General features: G+C 65.6%; 6 protein-coding genes across 6 annotated transcripts; all 6 read left to right on the forward strand.

Moving 5' to 3' along the window:
• Nucleotides 1-838: 838 nt before the first annotated feature.
• EMIHUDRAFT_234050 (hypothetical protein) lies at nt 839-1,315 on the forward strand (the record flags this gene model as incomplete). Its single annotated transcript, XM_005781492.1, has 1 exon — nt 839-1,315. One exon carries the CDS (start codon nt 839-841, stop codon nt 1,313-1,315), a length of 477 nt encoding a protein of 158 aa, XP_005781549.1.
• A 92-nt stretch (nt 1,316-1,407) lies between these two features.
• EMIHUDRAFT_456814 (hypothetical protein) lies at nt 1,408-7,903 on the forward strand. The gene is made up of 13 exons (XM_005781493.1): nt 1,408-1,959; nt 2,065-2,367; nt 2,643-2,679; nt 2,890-2,939; nt 3,046-3,105; nt 3,236-3,316; nt 3,424-3,504; nt 3,612-3,692; nt 3,795-3,878; nt 3,980-4,305; nt 5,359-6,283; nt 6,377-6,643; nt 6,770-7,903. The coding sequence occupies exons 1-13, from the start codon at nt 1,426-1,428 to the stop codon at nt 7,811-7,813; spliced, it is 3,873 nt and encodes a 1,290-aa protein (XP_005781550.1). The 5' UTR covers nt 1,408-1,425; the 3' UTR covers nt 7,814-7,903.
• A 338-nt stretch (nt 7,904-8,241) lies between these two features.
• On the forward strand, nt 8,242-10,541 carry EMIHUDRAFT_234052 (hypothetical protein; the record flags this gene model as incomplete). The annotated part of the gene is made up of 5 exons (XM_005781494.1): nt 8,242-8,329; nt 8,518-8,586; nt 8,698-9,749; nt 9,963-10,207; nt 10,466-10,541. 5 exons carry the CDS (start codon nt 8,242-8,244, stop codon nt 10,539-10,541), a joined length of 1,530 nt encoding a protein of 509 aa, XP_005781551.1.
• Nucleotides 10,542-11,300: 759 nt separating this feature from the next.
• EMIHUDRAFT_234054 (hypothetical protein) lies at nt 11,301-13,478 on the forward strand (the record flags this gene model as incomplete). The annotated part of the gene is made up of 4 exons (XM_005781495.1): nt 11,301-11,700; nt 11,816-12,471; nt 12,721-12,977; nt 13,076-13,478. 4 exons carry the CDS (start codon nt 11,301-11,303, stop codon nt 13,476-13,478), a joined length of 1,716 nt encoding a protein of 571 aa, XP_005781552.1.
• Nucleotides 13,479-13,515: 37 nt separating this feature from the next.
• Nucleotides 13,516-14,156, forward strand: EMIHUDRAFT_234055 (hypothetical protein; the record flags this gene model as incomplete). The annotated part of the gene is made up of 3 exons (XM_005781496.1): nt 13,516-13,574; nt 13,692-13,722; nt 13,797-14,156. The coding sequence occupies 3 exons, from the start codon at nt 13,516-13,518 to the stop codon at nt 14,154-14,156; spliced, it is 450 nt and encodes a 149-aa protein (XP_005781553.1).
• Nucleotides 14,157-14,162: 6 nt separating this feature from the next.
• On the forward strand, nt 14,163-17,235 carry EMIHUDRAFT_456815 (putative cell division cycle protein 23, CDC23). Its single transcript, XM_005781497.1, has 8 exons — nt 14,163-14,653; nt 14,717-14,811; nt 15,032-15,091; nt 15,162-15,215; nt 15,633-15,710; nt 15,924-16,676; nt 16,751-16,835; nt 16,908-17,235. Exons 1-8 carry the CDS (start codon nt 14,200-14,202, stop codon nt 16,994-16,996), a joined length of 1,668 nt encoding a protein of 555 aa, XP_005781554.1. The 5' UTR covers nt 14,163-14,199; the 3' UTR covers nt 16,997-17,235.
• Nucleotides 17,236-18,449: the final 1,214 nt, after the last annotated feature.

The following is an 18,449-nucleotide window of genomic DNA, read 5'->3' on the forward strand; positions in this document are numbered from 1 at the left end:
GGCCACACGAGAAAAGATGAGAGGTGTAGCGGCCTCGGAGATAACAAACTTCTTGTCTGCAATTTCCCGGGACAGAAAAAGAATAAACAGCGCAACCAGCGCAGCAGACATGCCAAACAAGTGGGTGGGGGATAGGTTCTTGCCTCGACCAGTTGTGTACGAAGGGCCGGCCCGATTCGGGAGACCCGTCGAGGGCAACGCCTACGCCGACGCCGCGGCGACGGCATACATGGGGGCCAGCGAGATTGAGGATGCCACCGCCGTCATCCGTGAAGCAGTAAGGACACGCCCGTGCCTGTACACGGACCGCCGGAGGACGGCAGACAGAGAGGGGGGGCGGGAGGTACTGGACCGGAGGACCTATTACGCCACACGCGGCCACACGAACGAGTGGGTGCGAGGACGGCTCGGCGAGGGACTCACGGCGGGATCGCACACGGCAGAGGTGACGGGGCCGCTGTGGAGCGATGTGGTCAGGGGAACGACGAGACACAAATGGGACAAGCGTCAGCGGATCAAGGATCAACACGGCGAGCGCGAGATTGAATTCGCCGATGTGGATGATCATAACGTGGTGACAAAGACCGTCATGGGAGAGCGCGGGTGCGTCGGCAGGCGGGGGTGCCACACGGAACGCACCACGAGAGGATCATGCGGGGAGAGGCGGGGAGAGAGACCCCGGGCGCCGCCACAAGGAGCGAACTCAGGGGCTGCCTCGTCTGTAAGGCCGCGAGGGACGCGGCGAGGAGGGCAGCGCTAAAGGGACCCGCGGTGTCCGATCGTGCGGAAAGCCGCGCAGCATTGGACCGAGGAAGATGAGAACCCGCCTAGAGCGACAATGGCGCACGTGCTTAGCGGCGCCTGCCTGGGGAATAGGGAGCAGGCCAGATGGTTCCTCAGAGTAGCACGAGCGCAGACGGGGACGGCGATCAACAAGGTAGCACAGGCGGCACCCGACTCCAAGGATACACTGAAGACGCTGAGGATAGCGCATGTCGCTGCGCTGAAGGGCTCACGCTATAGGGTGCTGGATGAGGACGGGTACGATGCGCTAGCCCCCGCAGTCGGGGGGGTGTTGCCGGCGCTGGTAGATGATCTCTCGGAGAAGAGCCGGAGGGACCTTGGCGGGCGGTGGGATCGGGGCGTGCAGTCGGCCCGCTCGCCAGTGGCCGAGTCAGTCTGGCTGGCGAGAAGCGCCAGTGCCTTCCCTTCAATCTGGGCGAGGCCCAGCAGTGCGCAGTACTATCGCTGCGCCAGAGGCCATGGCCGTTGCGAGCGAAAAAAAATGATAGCGGGTAATTGGATTTTTTTGTGAGCGCCTTCGTTGTTAATAGTACAAACCCAATGGTCCCTTGCGAGCGGTCCTCCGTCGCAGTCGCACATTTTTTTGTTCTCTCCGCCGGCATTTGCTGATCGCCGGCATATATGCTCGTCCTCGCTTTTCTCGCGACGCCCTCAGCCGCCACTCGCCCGCCTACGTGGGACGGGGAGGCACTCATCGTCACGCACAACCGCACCGACTTCTGCGTCAAGCGCCCGACCGACGCGCCGGCGCTCGCCCTCGCGGCGTCCGCCTCGTGCGAACCCAACAAGGCCGCGGAGCTCCTGCTCCGCGAGGACGACCTCACCTGGGAGGGCGCGGCGCTGTTCGGTGCCTGGCCGGACGCCACCTTCCATCAAAACTTCTCCTTTCCCACCAAGTTCTCCAAGCCCACCGGCGCCGCCTCATGCACCGCCGGCCCGACGACCCTCAAGCACATCGGCGCCGCGGCCGACGCCGAGTTCACCTCCTTTGACGAGCCTTCCCGCGCAACCAAGATCAGCGGCCCCTCACCCGAGGAGAGCTTCACAATCGCGGCCCATTCAGAGATCGAGGAGCTGCTCGTTCTTCACCCTTGTGCGGCCGTACTGGCGCTGCTCCTCGCGGCGTGCAGTGGGCTGCTGCTGCGTGGGCAGCAGGTGAGGAAGAAGAGGGTGGATGGATGCAGCCACGCAGCGATCTCCGTACCCTTGCTCTCCAGCGCGCGTGCTCTCCGAGTTGGCATTGTGCTCATCTTCCTGCAGGACGTATGCGGCACACCAGCGGCACCGCCCCAGACCGTCAACGTCAGCAGCCCGTGCTCGCTCACCGACGGCGGCTCGTGCGCCGCTTCGCCAAACTACCCGAACAGCTACGGCAGCAACGAGAAGTGCACCATTAGCGGCGTGCCGCCGGTCGAGCTGGAGATGGTCGCCTTTGATGTGGAGGGCAACAATTGCCGCTACGACTATCTTACCGTCAACGGCGTAAAGTACTGCGGCAAGTCGGGGCCGGATGGCGCGGTGGCGGAGGGCGGCGTCATCGAGTGGGAATCGGATGGCATCCACGTCCGTTCGGGCTGGAAGGCGCGCCCCTGGTCCCTCTCGCTCCCCTTCTTTCTCCTCTCTGATGCCTATCCTCCCTCTGCCGTCAGATCTGCTGGGCGACCCGGCCGCCTTCACCGCCGCCACCGCCACCACCGTCATCACCGCCATCACCGCCATCACCGCCTCTCGCTCCGCCGCTGTCACCGCTGCCGCCGCTGTCACCGCCTGCTCCGCCGGTCTTCCCCGGCTTCCATGTCGCCGCGGCAACCGAGAACGATCTCCGCTCCCTGATCGAGGGGGCTGTTTCCAACATCTCAATTTTCCTGCCGCCCAGTGCGCACTTCGAGCTGGGCAGCCAGATCAGCTGCGAATCCAACATCAAGGTGACGGTCGCGAGCAGCGGCGAGGGCGCGACGCTCGACGGCCAGGGAGAGACCGGGCTCTTTTCCCTCACGGGCCACTGCAGCCTCACCCTGCGGGGGCTGACCCTCGTCAACGGGAGGACGGCGGGCCACGGCAGCGTTGTGTACGCGTGGGGCGCAGGCGACGTCGAGATCATCGAGTCGACCGTGCGGGACTGCTCGGCTGACGAGGTGCGCCGCGTAGAGCTAGCCGCACCCCCCTGCAGCGCCGCACAAAGCGGGGCCGGCGAGAGCGGGCCACGGCTGCCTCACCCTGCTTCTCTCCTCGCAACCGCAGGCCGGGGGCGGCGTCGTCTACGCGAAGAACAGCGGTGCGGTCTCGCTAATCGACTCGACGGTCAGAGACTGCTCTGCTTTTGTGCGCCGCGTAGAGCTAGCCGCACCCCTGCAGCACAGCACGCCGGCAGCGGGGCGAGTGATGGAGAGGGCCACGGCTGCCTCACCTTGCTCTCTCCTTACAACCGCAGTACGGCGGCGTCGTCTACGCGTATCGGAACAGCGGTGCGGTCTCGATAACCAGCTCGACCGTGTCGGGCTGCTCTGCTAATGTGCGCCGCGTAGAGCTAGCCGCACCCCTGCAGCGCCGCACGGCAGCTGGGCGAGAGGTAGAGAGGGGCCACGGCTGCCTCACCCCGCTCTCTCCTCGCAACCGCAGAACGGCGGCGTCGTCTACGCGTATAACAGCGGTGCGGTCTCGATAAGTGGCTCCACCGTGACTGGCTGCTATGCTTACTTCGTGCGCCGCGTAGAGCTAGCCGCCCTCCCTGCAGCGCCGCACGGCAGCGGGGTGAGAAGTAGAGAGGGCCACGGCTGCCTCACCCCGCTCTCTCCTCGTAACCGCAGGACGGCGGCGTTGTCTGGGCATTTCTTATCAGTGCGGTCTCGATAACCAGCTCGAACGTGTCGGGCTGCTCTGCTGGCAATGTGCGCCGCGTAGAGCTAGCAGCCTGCAGCGCCGCACGACAGCGTGGCGAGAGATGGACAGAGCGACGGCTGCCTCACCGCGCGCTCTCCTCGCAACCGCAGCACGGCGGCGTCGTCTACGCGTATCGGAACAGCGGTGCGGTCTCGATACTGGACTCCACCGTGAGCGGCTGCTCGGCTGGCCAGGTGCGCCGCATAGAGCTAGTGGCCGCCCTGCAGCACAGCACGGCAGCGGGGCGAGAGATGGAGAGAGCGGCTGCCTCACCCCGCTCTCCTCGCACCCGCAGTGGGGCGGCGTCGTCTACGCGGATAAGAGCGAGTCCCTCTCCATCGCGGGTGTCGACTTCATCAACAACGGAGCGGCTAGGTCAGGCTCGGTGCTGTACCTGTCAGTCCTCACTCAACGCTCTTCCATCAGCGACGCCTCCTTCACCGGCAACGACGGTGTCACGATCCAGACCGACTCGCCGATAGACTGGGACTGCCGCTTGGGCAGCTGGATGCCGACCGAGGGCGCCTTGAAGGGCGACGTCAACGCTCCCGAGTGCTACCTTTGCCCCGCTGGCTACTTTGGGAACACGAGCGGCCTCACCACTTCCTCTTGCAGCGGCCAGTGCACCAGGGGCCACTATTGCGAAAAGGGTACCGCCGACCCTCAGCCCTGCCCTCCCGGTCGACACTCGCCAGTCATCGGGGCGCCCAGCCAGGAATTTTGCCTCCGTTGCGCCCCCGGCCAGCACCAGCCCCTCTCAGCCCAAGCGCAATGCCTCATCTGCCCCGCCGGCTCCTTCTCTCCCGACGTCGGCCTCTCCGCCTGCGACCCTTGCCCGCGCGGAGGCTACTGCGAGGAGGCGGGCGCCGCCACACGCATGGTCTGGGAGCCCTGTCCCGCGGGCAGCTTCAACCCGGCCAACGGCTCCAGCTCGAGCGCCGCGTGCGAGCTCTGTCCCGCCGGCACCGCGAGCGCAACACAGGGTGCGGAAAGCAGCGACACGTGCGCGCCGTGCGCTCCGGGTAGCATCGCCCCCTCGGCCAACATGTCCGCGTGCAAGCCGTGCCCCAAAGGCAATTACGCAGCCTCCACCACCGCGTGTGAGGAGTGCGAGGCGGGCAGCTACGCGGCGAGCGGGGGCCTCTCGCAGTGCACTCTCTGCCCCCACCCCCTCAGCTCCAAGAGCGGCGACGTCACCTGCTCCATCTGCAAGGAGGGCTTCTACTTGAAGGACTCGAGCGCCGATCCAGACGACATCTTTGAGAACCCGACCGAGCACTGCAGGCCGTGCCCGCCCAACGCCAACTGCAGCGCCGGCACCGCTCTCGCGTCCCTCGGCGTGGGCGCCGGCTACTGGCGCGCCTCCAACGCCACCTCGGAGCTCCACCGCTGTGACTCAGAGACATGTGCTGGTGGCTCCGGCCAGCCCTCCCACGGCCGCCGCCTCACCGACGGAGATGACGACCCCTACTGCACCGCCGGCCACACCGGCCCGCTCTGCGAGGTCTGCGTCGCGGACTCGGACTACTTCAGCTCAGCCGAGGGGCACTGCGTCGCCTGCCCCTCGACGGCTCGCTCCGCCGGCGTTCTTGCCATCTTTGCCATCGTCATCGCAGCGCTCGCTGCCAGCTACGCTCGGCTCCGCCACCTCCCCTTCTCCCGCCGCCTCCGGAGGCGGGCCACCCGCATCGAGTCCGCGGTCGGCCTGCAGCCCAAGTTCAAGGTCTTCGTCAGCTTCTACCAGGTGAGCAGCGCCCTCGGCCTCGTCTACGGCGTCCGCCTCCACGGGCGCTTTACGCGCTGGCTCGACGTGCTCAAGCTGTTCAGCCTGGACCTGTTTGACGTTGCCATCCCCGGCCCCTGCATCGGAGCCATGAGCACGCGGCTGCTCGTCGCGGGCACCTGGCCGTACCTCGCCGTCGCCTTCGTGTCGCTCGCCATTGTGGCGGTGGCGGCGGTCCTCAATGTCAAGCAGAAGCAGGCTTTCGACCGCCAGCTGCTCGGCCGCCTCCTTTACTGGGCGATCTTCATCTTCTACCTCGCGCTGCCCTCCGTCTCGCGCTCCATCTTCAGTGCGAGGCTGTGCGAGTCCTTTCGCTACGACGACGCGACAGGCCAGCGCATCAGCTACCTGCTTGCCGACCTGGCGCTCACGTGCGATGCCGGCCCGACGTGGGAAGACGAGACTGTGAGGGGACTCGCGCCGTACTTTTGGGCCTACTTCGCTCTCTGGCCCGTCCTCGTGCCGCTCGGCTTCCTGGCGCTGCTGCTCCGCGTCCGCAAGCCCGTGGCTGCGCAGCGCGCAACGCCGCTCTCTCGTGCGACGAGCTTCCTCTGGCGGGACTACTCTGCCCGCTTCCTCTTCTGGGAGGTGTTCGACCTGTTCCGCAAGATCTTCCTCACCTCGATGGTGCTCTTCATCGACCACGAGTACGGCGCGAGGAAGTTGCTGCGCACCGTGGTCGCCGCCATCGTCTCGGCCATGTTTCTCACCATTCTCGCGCTCGCCCGCCCCTACCGGCGCTTCGACGACCTCTGCCTCGCGTGCATCGCCAACTTGCTGCTCACGTGCTGCTTCGCGTCGGGGGTGGTCATCCAGGTCCGCGATGGCAATTCCTCGCGCTCCCTCGCGCTCCCCCACGCTCCCTCTTGACTTCCGCAACCTCACACCACCCGCCCCCCGCCACCGCAGCTCTGCGACAGCACCGTGCACGAAGACATGTGCTACGAACTCGTTGGCTACAAGACCTCGCGCGGCGCCACCACCTTTGCCGTCGCCCTCACCGCAGTCATGCTCGCCGTCTCGCTAGCCGTCATCCTCATATCGGCGGTCAGCGCCGCGAGGGTGAAGACCATGCGGCTCGTCTCGTCGAAGCGCGAGCCGATGCGCGACGGCATCACCCTCGCCGACGGCCAGGAGTGGCACCTCTTCCTCAGCCATGTCTGGAGCACGGGCCAGGTTTGCCGCCTCTTGCCCCACCGCTTTGCGTGTGTGGTGAAGGCACCTCACCTGCCTTTCCTTGTGTGTAGGACGCCGTCGCCGTCATCAAGAACGAGCTTCCAGCAGCTCCTGCCCGGCTGCGAGATCTTCCTCGACATCGACGACCTCAAAAACATCGGAGAGCTGGAGGCGTACATTCGTCGCTCGCAGGTGGTGCTCTGCTTCCTGTCGCGGGGCTACCTGCGCTCGACGAACTGCCTGCGAGAGGTCCGCGCCGCGCTGGAGATGGGCAAGCCGCTCGTGCTCGTCCACGAGGCAGACCCGGACAAGGGCGGAGGCACGCTCGCCGAGCTGCGATCCGAGTGCCCCGAGGAGCTGCAGGCCGCCATCTTTGACGCCGGCTGGCCGATGGCGGTGTGGCATCGGATCGAGGCCTTCCAGCACGTCTCGCTCAAGGTCATCGCCGAGGCGCTACTGCTGAAGACGCCAAAGTACGCGGGCGAGGACGAGCTGCCCCTGTGCATCCCGGGCGAGATCCGAGCCGACGGCCTCGCCTTCCCCAAGCCGGTGATTCTCTGGGCCTCGACGTTGAACGCCGGGGCGCGAGAGCTCGCCAATTCGGTCGCGGCGGCCGTGGCTGGCGGCATCTCGATCACCGACGCAGCGCCCTCGCGCCTATCCGCGCTGCCTCGCTCCTCGCGCTCCTCGCGCCTCTCCTCGCTCCTCCCTTCGCTATCTCGACGCGCGAGAAGAGAAGGCGGCGGCGAGGCGACGCACATGCTGCTCTACCTGAACAGGTTGACGTGGGCCGGCGATGGCGCCGAGGCGCTCGCAGAGCAGGTGCGCGCCGCGCGCCGCGCCAAGCTGCCGATCGTAATGGCGCACGAGAATGACGCCGTCCGCAACGGCTGCATCTTTGGGCACTTTTTCGAGGTAACGCCGCGCGACCTTATTGCCAATGGGCTGTACCACGACCTCGCCATCGGCTGCCACGCGGGCCCGCACCGACAGGTGTCGCTCGCCCTGCTCGCAAAGGCGCTCGGCGCGACCAAGCAGACAGCCCAGTCGCGCGTGCATCGCGTCACCGCCCTCGCTCTAACGATCCGCGGCTCCTTGACAAAGACGAAGCCGTCGAATGGCGACGACCTTGTGGAAGCGTCAGCGACGCAGGCCCGCCAGATCGTCTGAGCGGATACATACCCCACTGTAAGTGCGCCAGCCCCGACTCCCGTGCTTGTGCCGCGAGTTTTTTGCATTCTAAATTCTTTTTTGTCAATCAAGCTCCAAACTCCATGGATGGATGGAGATAGATGGCGCCACCGCCAGTGCGCAGTCAGTGGCTCAACCTACCTTCCTACGTCAGTACGCGTTGGCGAGGTGGCCCGCGACGTCATTTGTGTTGCAAAATTCTTTTGCAACGTTAGCAGGAAAATCGAATCAGATGCCATTCCCTGCCGATGCAGATTGCCCATCCGCGTTGCGTTTTCGCGGTTCGCACTAACTGTGTTACCTGTGTTAGTGCCAGTGCGCGCCAGTCCCGTGCCCAGTGTTGTGCGAGGGTGCGTGTGCGAGATTCTTTTTTCACATGGACCACCAAGAACTGGCACGGGCTGCAGATGCAGCGCTTGTCTGTCGTCCTCCACACCGCCGTGGCGTGGCAGACGGTGAACGAGCTAGCGTGCGGGGAGAGCGGCATTGTGCATGGTGCGGAGTGCATTGCCGTTCTTAACGGAGTCGCTTAGGCGGCTCCGGTGGTGAGCCTGTGTGTGTGCCAGTCCGCGCCAGTCTGCGCCCTTGTCGTGCCAGTGTGCTGTGAGAGAGGCTTGAATCTGAAGAATTCTTTTTGGAATGCCTCCCGCCCGCGCAGCGCACGTCGCAGCGCGTGTTCACAGCCACGACGTCGTCCTCCGAATTTAACTCCACGCCCTACACACTGATGCCGACCACAACGGTTGTGCGAGGTGGCAGCAGCAGAAGCGCGGGCGTCGGTGTTGGCGTCGGCAGCAGCGGCGGCAGCGGAAGCAGCGGAAGCAGTGGAAGCAGCAATTTAGACCCTGCGCTCTTCCGCCAAGTGCTCGTCGCCGCGGCGGGCAATTTCCTCGAGTGGTACGATTTTGCAGTGTATGGAATATTCGCGTCCGACATTGGCAACGCGTTCTTCCCACCCGAGGACAGCCCGACGACCGCGCTCATCAAGACCTATTCAATCTTCGCGGGCGCCTTCTTCATCCGGCCGCTCGGCGGCATCTTCTTCGGGCACATTGGCGACACGCTCGGGCGCGAGGTCGCGCTGCTCTTCACCATCATGCTCATGGCGACGCCGACGCTCGTCATCGGCTTGCTGCCCACGTACACCGAGATCGGCATCGCGTCGCCGCTGCTCCTCGCGCTCATGCGGATGCTGCAGGGCCTCGCTGCGGGCGGCGAGCTGCCGGGCGCACTCGTCTACGCGGTCGAGTCGGCGGGCCCGCGCCATCGCGCGATGATGGGCGCCCTTTGCCAAGCGACTGGCGTCGGCTCCCTGCTCGCGAGCCTCGTTGCGGCCATCCTTCACTGGATACTCGGCGACACGGCCGTGCGCGAATGGGGCTGGCGCGTGCCGTTTGTCTTGGGCGCGGGGATTGCGGTCGTGGCCTGCTTCCTCAGGCGGAACTTCAAGCCGACGGCGCCGTTTCTCGAAGCCAAGGCGGCCGCCGCGGCGAGCACGCCACGCCGCGTTGGCTGTTGCGCGTGGCTCGCGTCGCTGCCGCTCGCAAAGACGATGCGCAGCTCCTGGCGCTCGGTGCTGCGCATCGTCTGCGCATCGCCGCTCGGCATGGTCGGCTTCTACGGCTTCTTTGTCTTCATTCCATCATGGCTGCGGCACACGCGCCTCTTCGACGCGGCCTTCGCTCTCAACGTGGCGGTGATGCTGCTCTGGGCGTGTGTCGTCGTCGGAGGCGGCATGCTCGCAGACAGGACGCCGCCAACACGCTGCTGCACGCGTTGCAGCGGGAGCGGCCGGCCGTGCTTGGCGCTCCACGGCATCCCTCTCGTCTCCGTGCTTGGCGCTCTCGCGGTGGCCGTCATCGCGCCCTTCCTCTTCATTGCGCTCAATGCCGAGTGCCAGAGCGTAGACAGCGCAGTGACGTTGGCGGCGAACAACCTGACGGGAATCAACATCAGCAGCAGCAGCATCAGCAGCAGCAACAACAGCAGCGGCGGCGGCGGCAGCAGCGGCATCAGCCGCAGCCTTGCCGTCCTCGGAAGCAGCCGTAGCAATCTCAGCAACAGTGGCAACAGCAGCAGCGGCGGCGGCGGCGGCGGTGGCGCCGGCGTTAGCGGCGGCGAGGATGAGGAGCTCCTCTGCGTTGGGTACTACCCGCCTGAAGTCTTCATCCCGATCCTCTGCCTCGGCGTCATTGCCCACGGCTGCCACGTCGGCCCACTGCAAGCGTGGTTTGTGCTCTCGCTCAAGCAGACGGGATCGCGCTACTCCTCTCTCGGCGTCGCGTACAACGTGGGCGCGGCCCTCCTCGGCGGCACGACGCCGCTGATCAACACAGCGCTCACCGCGACGTCTGTCGGCGCCGCCGGCGCGGGGTACTACCTCGCCGCAGCTGCGCTCATCTCCGCGCTCGCCCTCGTCCTCTCGGAACGATGCGCGCCAATCCTAAGCGACGGTGGCAGCTCGAGCGGCGGCGACGCGCAGCTGCTGCGAATGCGGCGCGCGGCGGTGGAGGCCGCACTCTCTGACACCACCGACGACTGGTCGGCGGGCCGCGACTCGGGCGGCGGCGCTCCTGCCTCGCAGCTCGGCGGCGGCGGCGGCGCCCCGCGATCACCAGCGCCGGTGACGAGGGGCGTCGAGGTGGTGGACGCCTTCCCGGACCCGAGCGCAATCAGTGCACACACGTTCTCTGACGTTTTGACTTGAGCGGTCTCCGAGGTCAAAGAAAGAAAGAAAACAGAAATCCCAAGGGAGGGATGGGAAGACATTCATCTTAGGTTTATTGTTGGCTTGTTTTGTGAAATTCTTTTTCGGAGGTAAAATTCCTGCGTGTTAGAGAAGACTCGCGAACGAGAGGTGGTGAAAGTCAAACTGCCCCTTGCTCCCTCTACTCTGCCAGTGTAGGCACCGCTGGATTCGGTACTTCAGCTTGGTATAGTATCATCGTATCCTTCTCGAGGGGGTATCAAGGTATGCTCTAGGCCTCTGTGTGGGGACCCATCTCGGCTGGGTATCAAGGTATCATCGGCGGCCGCGCAGCGAAGCGACAATTCACACCTCGCACCGAGAGGACCGAGCCCTCCCGCATGGTCCGCCCCGGTATCATTCAAACTCTTTGCGCTTCCGCCGTACCCGCGCGCCATTAGCGCCCTCCTCGCCCAGCGCATTGCTTAGTGGTGCGCTGGCCTCCCTCCTGCGCGACGCTCATTCGAGCGCGTTGTCTGTCTTGGCGCGCGCGCAGCGCGCGAAGAGGTGTGTGTGAAGAGGGGGGTCGTGTCCGGTGTGAAGGGTAACCCACCAGGGTATCAGCCTATCCTCTAGGGGCCCAATGCGGGTCCTCTCAAGAGGGTATCAGGTATAGCCCTGGGGTATGATCTGGGAGGGATGATACTAAGACAATATACTAAGACAAGGCTGAAGTCGAATCCTGTGAGCCCGCGGGGTGCAAGCGCCATTTTGATCGAAATGGCCGAGCTGGTTGTCACGGACCTGTGCCCTAAGATGAAGATCTACTCGGTGGCAAACGTGTTGTCCGCGGACGAGGCGCAGCAGCTCATCGAGGCCGGCGAGGCGCGCGGGTTCAAGGACTCGTCTCCCAGCGGGGGTGGTCACGGGCGGACGGGGCGCGAGGACGCGCGGACCTCCCAGTTTTCCGTTCTCGTCGACCAGGACAAGTTGGCCCAGCTGCTGTGGGACAGGCTCAAGCCCAGCGTGCCGCCGGACTGCACCCACCTGTCCGCGAGCGGCTACTTACCGCACGAGCAGAATCGCCGCTCTTGGGCTCCCGTGGGCGTCAACCCGCGGCTTCGGCTGTACAAGTGTAAGCGCGCGCGGATCCGAACCCCCATCCTGCATGCCCGCCGCGGTCTCGCCCGTCGATGCTGTTGGAACTGACTGACCCACGCGCCTCCCGGTCCTGCATGCGCATGCACCCCTAGCACCCCCGCTAACTAACGCATGTACCCCGCGCTGCCCGACAGACGATCGCGGACAGTGCTTCCCAGAGCACATTGATTACAAGATGCGCCGCGAGGTGTGGCGCGGCGGCGCCAAGCACGAGCAGATGACGTTCTTGAGCAAGAAGGGCAAGGCGCAGGCCAAGGGCAGGGAGCGGGCGAGGCATGCGGCTTGGCGGGAGGCAGTCCGCTTCGTGGCGGTGAGCCAGGATGGCGCCGGCGCCTTCCTCAACGCCATCCCAATGCGGGATGACATGCGAATGGAGACTTGGGCGATGCGTCTTTCGGTGCAGCGCCGCCTGGGTCTCCCCCTCGACGTGGCCTGCCAGGCCGCGGCGGCGGGCAAGAAGACTCGGAATGGGAAGACCCACGACGAGTATGGCGACGCTGCTGTCAACGTACCGCAGCAGGGCCACAACACCAGACACAAGTACACGCTTCGACGCCTCATCCTCGCCCTACGCGCCGCGTGGGGCACCGCTGTGCGAATGGAGCCGAAAGCCCACCTCGGTCAGAGTTACAACAAACAACCCGACGTGGACGCGGACAACATTGGCTCGCACGGCACGCACTATTGCGGAGACGTCAAGGTCGTCTGTTCCCTCAGCAGCAGCGGGGAGCACGGTCGGAAGGGCGCTTTTGTCGCTTTCGGCAACACTGAATCATTCTACCGGAACATGGTCATGGGGCATGGGCCCTACTGCGAGGAGGGAGAGGGAGGTGGGGGGCAGGGAGAGGGGGGGGGAGAGGAGGAGGGGGGGGGGGAGGGGGAGGGGTACGGGGGGGGCGGCATGGAGGGGGAGAGGAAGAGCAAGGGCGAGAGAGGGCAAGGGACTGGGCGCTGGCATACCAGGGGGGGCAGGGTGGTGGGCGGCGACCGCCGCATACCGTCCTACGGCGGGGACTATCGCTACGCCAGGGAAGACAAGGGCGTCGAAGTGCAGCTGCTGCTGTTCGAATCGTTCGGCGGGTTCGGAAAGGGGGTCCGTGAGATCCTCCGGAGAGCGGCGGACGTGCTACAGAACAAGCTGACGCGGGCCCAGTACCTCGATGAGGTGACTTGGACCACCAAGAGCTGGCTGGGGCTGCAGAAGCAGCGCATCTCAGTCGTTCTTCACACGGCCATCGCAGAGCAGGTCGTGAATGAGCTTGCCTGTGGCGGGGGTGGGCGGGTGCACGGAGCTAAGTGCCTCGCCACCCTCGCAGGAGTCGCTTAGGCGGCTCCCGTGGTGTACCTGTGTTAGTGCCAGTGCGAGCCAGTCCCGTGCCCAGTCCTGTGCCCAGTGTTGTGCGAGGGAGTTTTGTTGTAAAATTCTTGAGTGTGGTGGTGTACCTCAAGACTTCGCCGGCGGGCAGACCGGCTTCTGGACCAGTCACGACGCCGGGCAAGAAGGAGCACTGCCGATTCCTGCGTGACTGTGAGGCCAAGCCGCACGACCTGGTGGTGACGCCCGCGACGGGCATGGCCTGCTGCATGGACCAAAACTTGCTGCACGAGGGGCTGCCCGTGACGGCCGGCGTCAAGTACGTGCTGCGCACCGACTTTGTGCACGAGCGCGCGCTGCCGGCGCCCCACCCCAAGCTGGCGGGCCGGGGTGGTGGTGGAGGCAATGCCAGCCCGCCCCCTGACGGCGCGTCTGAGTGGGAACGGCTGTTTGAGACGAGCTGCAAGAATTACGCGGACTAACGCGGACTGATCATGGACCAACAAGTGCTTATTGCGCATGCGCGGCCGGGGCGGCCTAGCTTCCCGAGCCGCGTGCCTATCTAGCTCCTTGGCGCCGTCCTTCTCGGCCCGCCGGCCGGGCCGGCCGACCGACGGGCCGAGGCGACGTGGACGGGTCCATCTCCGTGTGGGGCGATCCTCGCTACGGCGGTTCTCGCTTCCACGCACCGGCAGGGTCCGGCTTCACCGCGATCTACTCAACTGGGTACGCCTTCGCCGCGCTCAAGGCGGACGGGTCCATCTCCGCGTGGGGCGATTCTCGCTACGGCGGAAGCGGAGGGAGCACCGGCAGGGTCCGGCTTCACCGCGATCTACTCAACTGGGTACGCCTTCGCCGCGCTCAAGGCGGACGGGTCCATCTCCGCGTGGGGCGATTCTCGCTACGGCGGAAGCGGAGCACCGGCAGGGTCCGGCTTCACCGCGATCTACTCGACTGAGCAAGCCTTCGCCGCGCTCAAGGAGGACGGGTCCATCTCAGCGTGGGGCGACTCTTCGCGCGGCGGCAGCGGAGCACCGACAGGGTCCGGCTTCACCGCGATCTACTCGACTAATACCGCCTTCGCCGCGCTCAAGGCGGACGGGTCCATCTCCGGGTGGGGCGATTCTAGCAGGCGGGAGAATTCTTTTTCTGAACGCTGAGCGCTATATCCCGCGGTTTTGCTTGCAACGAGCCACTGCCGCCATGACGACGCACCGGGCGCAGCTCCGCGCCGCGGTGCGCGACCTATCGGACCGCGGCCTCAAGTGCTCCGCCAAGTGGGCCGCGGAGCAGCTGGTCGGCCTCGCGGGCGGCCCTCTCGATGACGAGGCGGGCACGTCGGACGCGCCGATGTCGCCGGCGGAGGAGGTTGGATCGCGGGAGGAGGAGGACCAGCTGCTGCTCGCCAAGGCCTACTTCGACCTCAACGAGTTCAAGCGCGCCGCGCACGCACTCCGCGTGGCGCGCGGCGCCTCTGGCCGCTTCCTTCGCTGGTACAGCCTCTTCCTCGCAGGCCAGAAGCGGCAGGCGGAGGAGGAGGCGGAGGAGCGGTCGGGCGGTGCAGGCGCGCCGGGCTCGCTGCTCGGCAAGCCGCGCGCGAGCAACCAGCACCTCCCTCTCCTCAACGCGGAGCTGACTGCTGCGCGCGAGAGCGAAGGCCTCCCCGGAGGAAGAAGCGAAGGGAGGGCGGCGGTCGCTCAGACACGGGCGCGGCCTGTAGGCCTCGACGGCTTCGGGCACTACCTCCATGGCATCGTCCTCCGCGAGCTCGCCCAGCCCGCTCTCGCGCGCGAGGCCCTCCTCCGAGCCGTCTCGGTGCGACGGACCCTTCCCCACCCCGCACCACTCCCACCCCGCACCACTCCCACCCCGCACCGCTCCCACCCCGCACCACTCCCACCCCGCACCACTCCCACCCCGCACCGCTCCCACCCCGCACCGCTCCCACCCCGCACCGCTCCCACCCCGCACCACTCCCACCCCGCACCGCTCCCCATCCCCCGCACCCCCCCGGACGCGCCACCCCTGCCTCCAGGCCTACCCGTGCCTCTGGTCCGCGTGGACGGCGCTCTCCTCGCTGAGCGGCGCAGACGAGGCGACGCTACCACGGCACGGCCACGACACTGCCAGTCCATGACGCTCGCCCCGCCCCGCCGCCCGGCCAGGCGCCGCTCGAGCTCCCGGACACGTGGGTCGCCTCCTTCTTCCTCGCGCACCAGGTTATAATAATAATAATAATAATAATAATAATAATAATAATAATAATAACAACAACACGTGGGTCGCCTCCTCCTTCCTCGCGCACCAGGTTATAATAATAATAATAATAATAATAATAATAATAATAATAATAACACGTGGGTCGCCTCCTTCTTCCTCGCGCACCAGGTTATAATAATAATAATAATAATAATAATAATAATAATAATAATAATAACAATAACAATAACAATAACAACAACACGTGGGTCGCCTCCTTCTTCCTCCGCGCGCCCCGCCCCGCCCGCCCCGCACTCCGGCCACCCTTTCCCCTCCACACACCTCCGCCGCCCCACGCCTCCGCCCCACGCCCCCGCCCGCCCCACGCGCCCGCCCGCGCCCCTCCCGCCCCCCCACACCTCCGCCGCACGCGCCAGGCGACGGAGGCGCACGACAGCGCGCGCGCGGTGTCGCTCTACGAGTCGCTCCTTGTGCAGTGGCCTCGCTCGCTGCATGTGCAGAGCCAGCTCGCCCTCGCGCGGCACGCGGCGCTCAGCCGCGCGGGGGGGGGAGAGGCGCGGCTGCCGCACGCGCGACGCGCTCGCGGAGTAGGTACAACTTGCGCGACTTTGAGGAGGCGCAGCAGCGCTTCGAGGCGCCAGCTGCGGCGGGAGGGGGCGTGCGCCCCGGGAGACGCGCCCATGACGCGTCCCGGACACGTCGCGCAGGAGCTGCTGGCCGAGGACCCGTACCGGCTGGACGGGGTCGACACGTACTCGAACATCCTGTACGTGCGCGAGGAGAAGCGGAAGCTGTCCGCCCTCGCTCACTCGTGCGTCTCGACCGACAAGTACCGCCCCGAGGCGTGCTGCGTGGTCGGAAACTACTACTCGCTCAAGGGTGCGCACGAGAAGGCGGTCCTGTACTTCCGCCGCGCCCTCAAGCTCGACGCGAACTTCCTCTCCGCCTGGACGCTGATGGGGCACGAGTATGTCGAGCTCAAGAACACCGCCGCCGCCGTCGACGCCTACCGGCGTGCGGTCGAGATCGACGCCAAGGACTACCGCGCGTGGTACGGGCTCGGGCAGACGTACGAGATCCTCGCGATGCCCTTCTACGCCCTCTTCTACTACCGCAAGGCGACGGCGCTGCGCCCGTACGACTCGCGCATGTGGTGCGCCATGGCGGGCTGCTACAAGCAGCTGCACCGCAGGGGCGAGGCGATCCAGTGCTACCACCGCGCCGAGAAGAATGACGACCGGGAGGGCATCGCCTTCACCGAGCTCGCGAGGCTGTACCGCGAGAATGGCGAGGACGCGCAGGCGGCGGGCTACGGCTCAGCCGACTGCCGGGACATGTCCATGCACATGTCCATGACGCGTCCGGGACATGTGCCGCAGGCGGCGGGCTACTACGAGCGGATGGTTGCGCAGCGCGAGGCGCACGGCGAGGCTGTGGGCAAGGAGCTGAGCGAGGCGCGCGTGCCCCGCCCACAGCCAGCCACGCGAAGGCGGAAACGGGCCCGACGGCGCGTCCAGCGCTCCCGTGACCCCAGGCGCTCTTCTTCCTCTGCACCCACAAGAAGAGCACGGGCGACCTCGACGCCGCGCAGACCATCGGCCAGCGCCTGCTCGACCTCGGCCTCCCCGAAAGGGACGAAAACCGCGCGCGCGCGCGACACGCCTCCGACGCGGCCGCCTCGTTGTGAGTAGGTGGCCCCGAGAAGGACCAGGTCAAGGCGTTGCTGCGCGACATCCAGAGCCAAAGAAAGGCGGGCAGCGGCGGCGGGCCGCCGGTATGAGGGGAGGCGTAGCGCCGGCGAGCGAAGGGAAGAGGCGGAGGAAGGCGGGAGGCGGACCTTGCGTTCAGCTCTCACGTGTCGAGCGCGTATGCTCTATCCCGCAGTTCCCGCACCCCTGGCCTTGTTCGCCGCTTGGTCTCCTCTAGTGCCGGTCCCGGTTACAGGTACACGTCTCTTTCTCGAGCTTCGTTCGAGCTCTGTTTCAGTATGTTACAGGTTACAGCCGGTCCCAGGTTGAATGTGTGTTCGCTCACGCTGTAACCTGTATCGGTACTCTGGTCTCTGCCCGATTTTCGCCGGACGCCGCGGATTGGCGATTTGCGAACAGCAGAAAATTCGTGACTAGGGGTAGACAGTGCCCGTCTACATTCGATCGAATTCCACGTGGCCGGGGACCATGATGAAATTCTATCGCCGACGTCTCCCAGTGCTGAGATGATCGCGAGAAGAGTTGAGAGGGGACGACACCGCTCGATCTGCCCTCCGGGGTCCCTCGGCGGCGGGCACACCTCGTCCTGTACTGTGTTTGTGATGACCTCCCCAAATGAACACACACCAGTGAGGGAGGGCGAGACGATCGAGGGGTCCCGTACCATGCGGAATCGACCCCTATCCCAGAGGGCTTCCTCCCAGCAGTGCAACAGTGCAACCAGAGGGGAAACCCCGCGAGGGGAGAGGGAACCCAGGAAACTCCCTCGCACGACACTGGGCACGGGACAATACATTGTTCATCGAAACGTCAGGCAAAGCTCATGGCCCGAGAGAGAAAGACCGCCCAGTTTAACTCATCACAGGCGGCCGCTTCTGCGGTGGTGGGGCTCAGCGACTCCCACAGGACTCCCATACACACTACAGAGCTACATGCGACCGCCTGACGCAAACCTGCCGCCATCAGGCAGGCAGTTCACTCTGAGCACATCCGGACGACCTCCCTCGGCCCTGCAGCTGCACGAGTCGGGGCTGCCTGCTCGGGTTCCTGCGTTGCAGACGCCGTAGCATTCATGATGGATCGTCCGAGGCGATCATCCCTGAGAGGGAGTCGAGGCGGCGTTTGGTTGTGTGACACGTCCCGTGGGATCGTTGCCCCCCCCCCCCCCTGCTGACGTTTGGTGTCTCTCACGTTTCAGAATTGCACGGACCTCTCGCGTTCGGCTCAGGCACTCCCCAAACAACATGGACACCACATACGGGGGGCGGCCGCAGCCGAGGCCGAATCCCACAGCCCAGGGGCCCTGTTCACGCGCGCGCAAGACGTGCAGCAATAAAACAACAACATTTACTCGTCCAAGTACTAGATTTGTTTCACAAATGCGGCGCGGAACTCAGCCAAACCAGCCGACTGACTAGCCGAACCAGCTGAAGCAGCTGAACCAGCCGACGACCAGCCGAACCAGCCTAACCAGCCGAAGCAGCACAACCGAACCAGCCGCACGCCGAAGGCGGACCAGCACCA

The sequence above is a fragment of the Emiliania huxleyi genome (genome assembly GCF_000372725.1).
Source record: "Emiliania huxleyi CCMP1516 chromosome Unknown EMIHUscaffold_200, whole genome shotgun sequence".
Taxonomy (NCBI): Eukaryota; Haptophyta; order Isochrysidales; family Noelaerhabdaceae; genus Emiliania; species Emiliania huxleyi.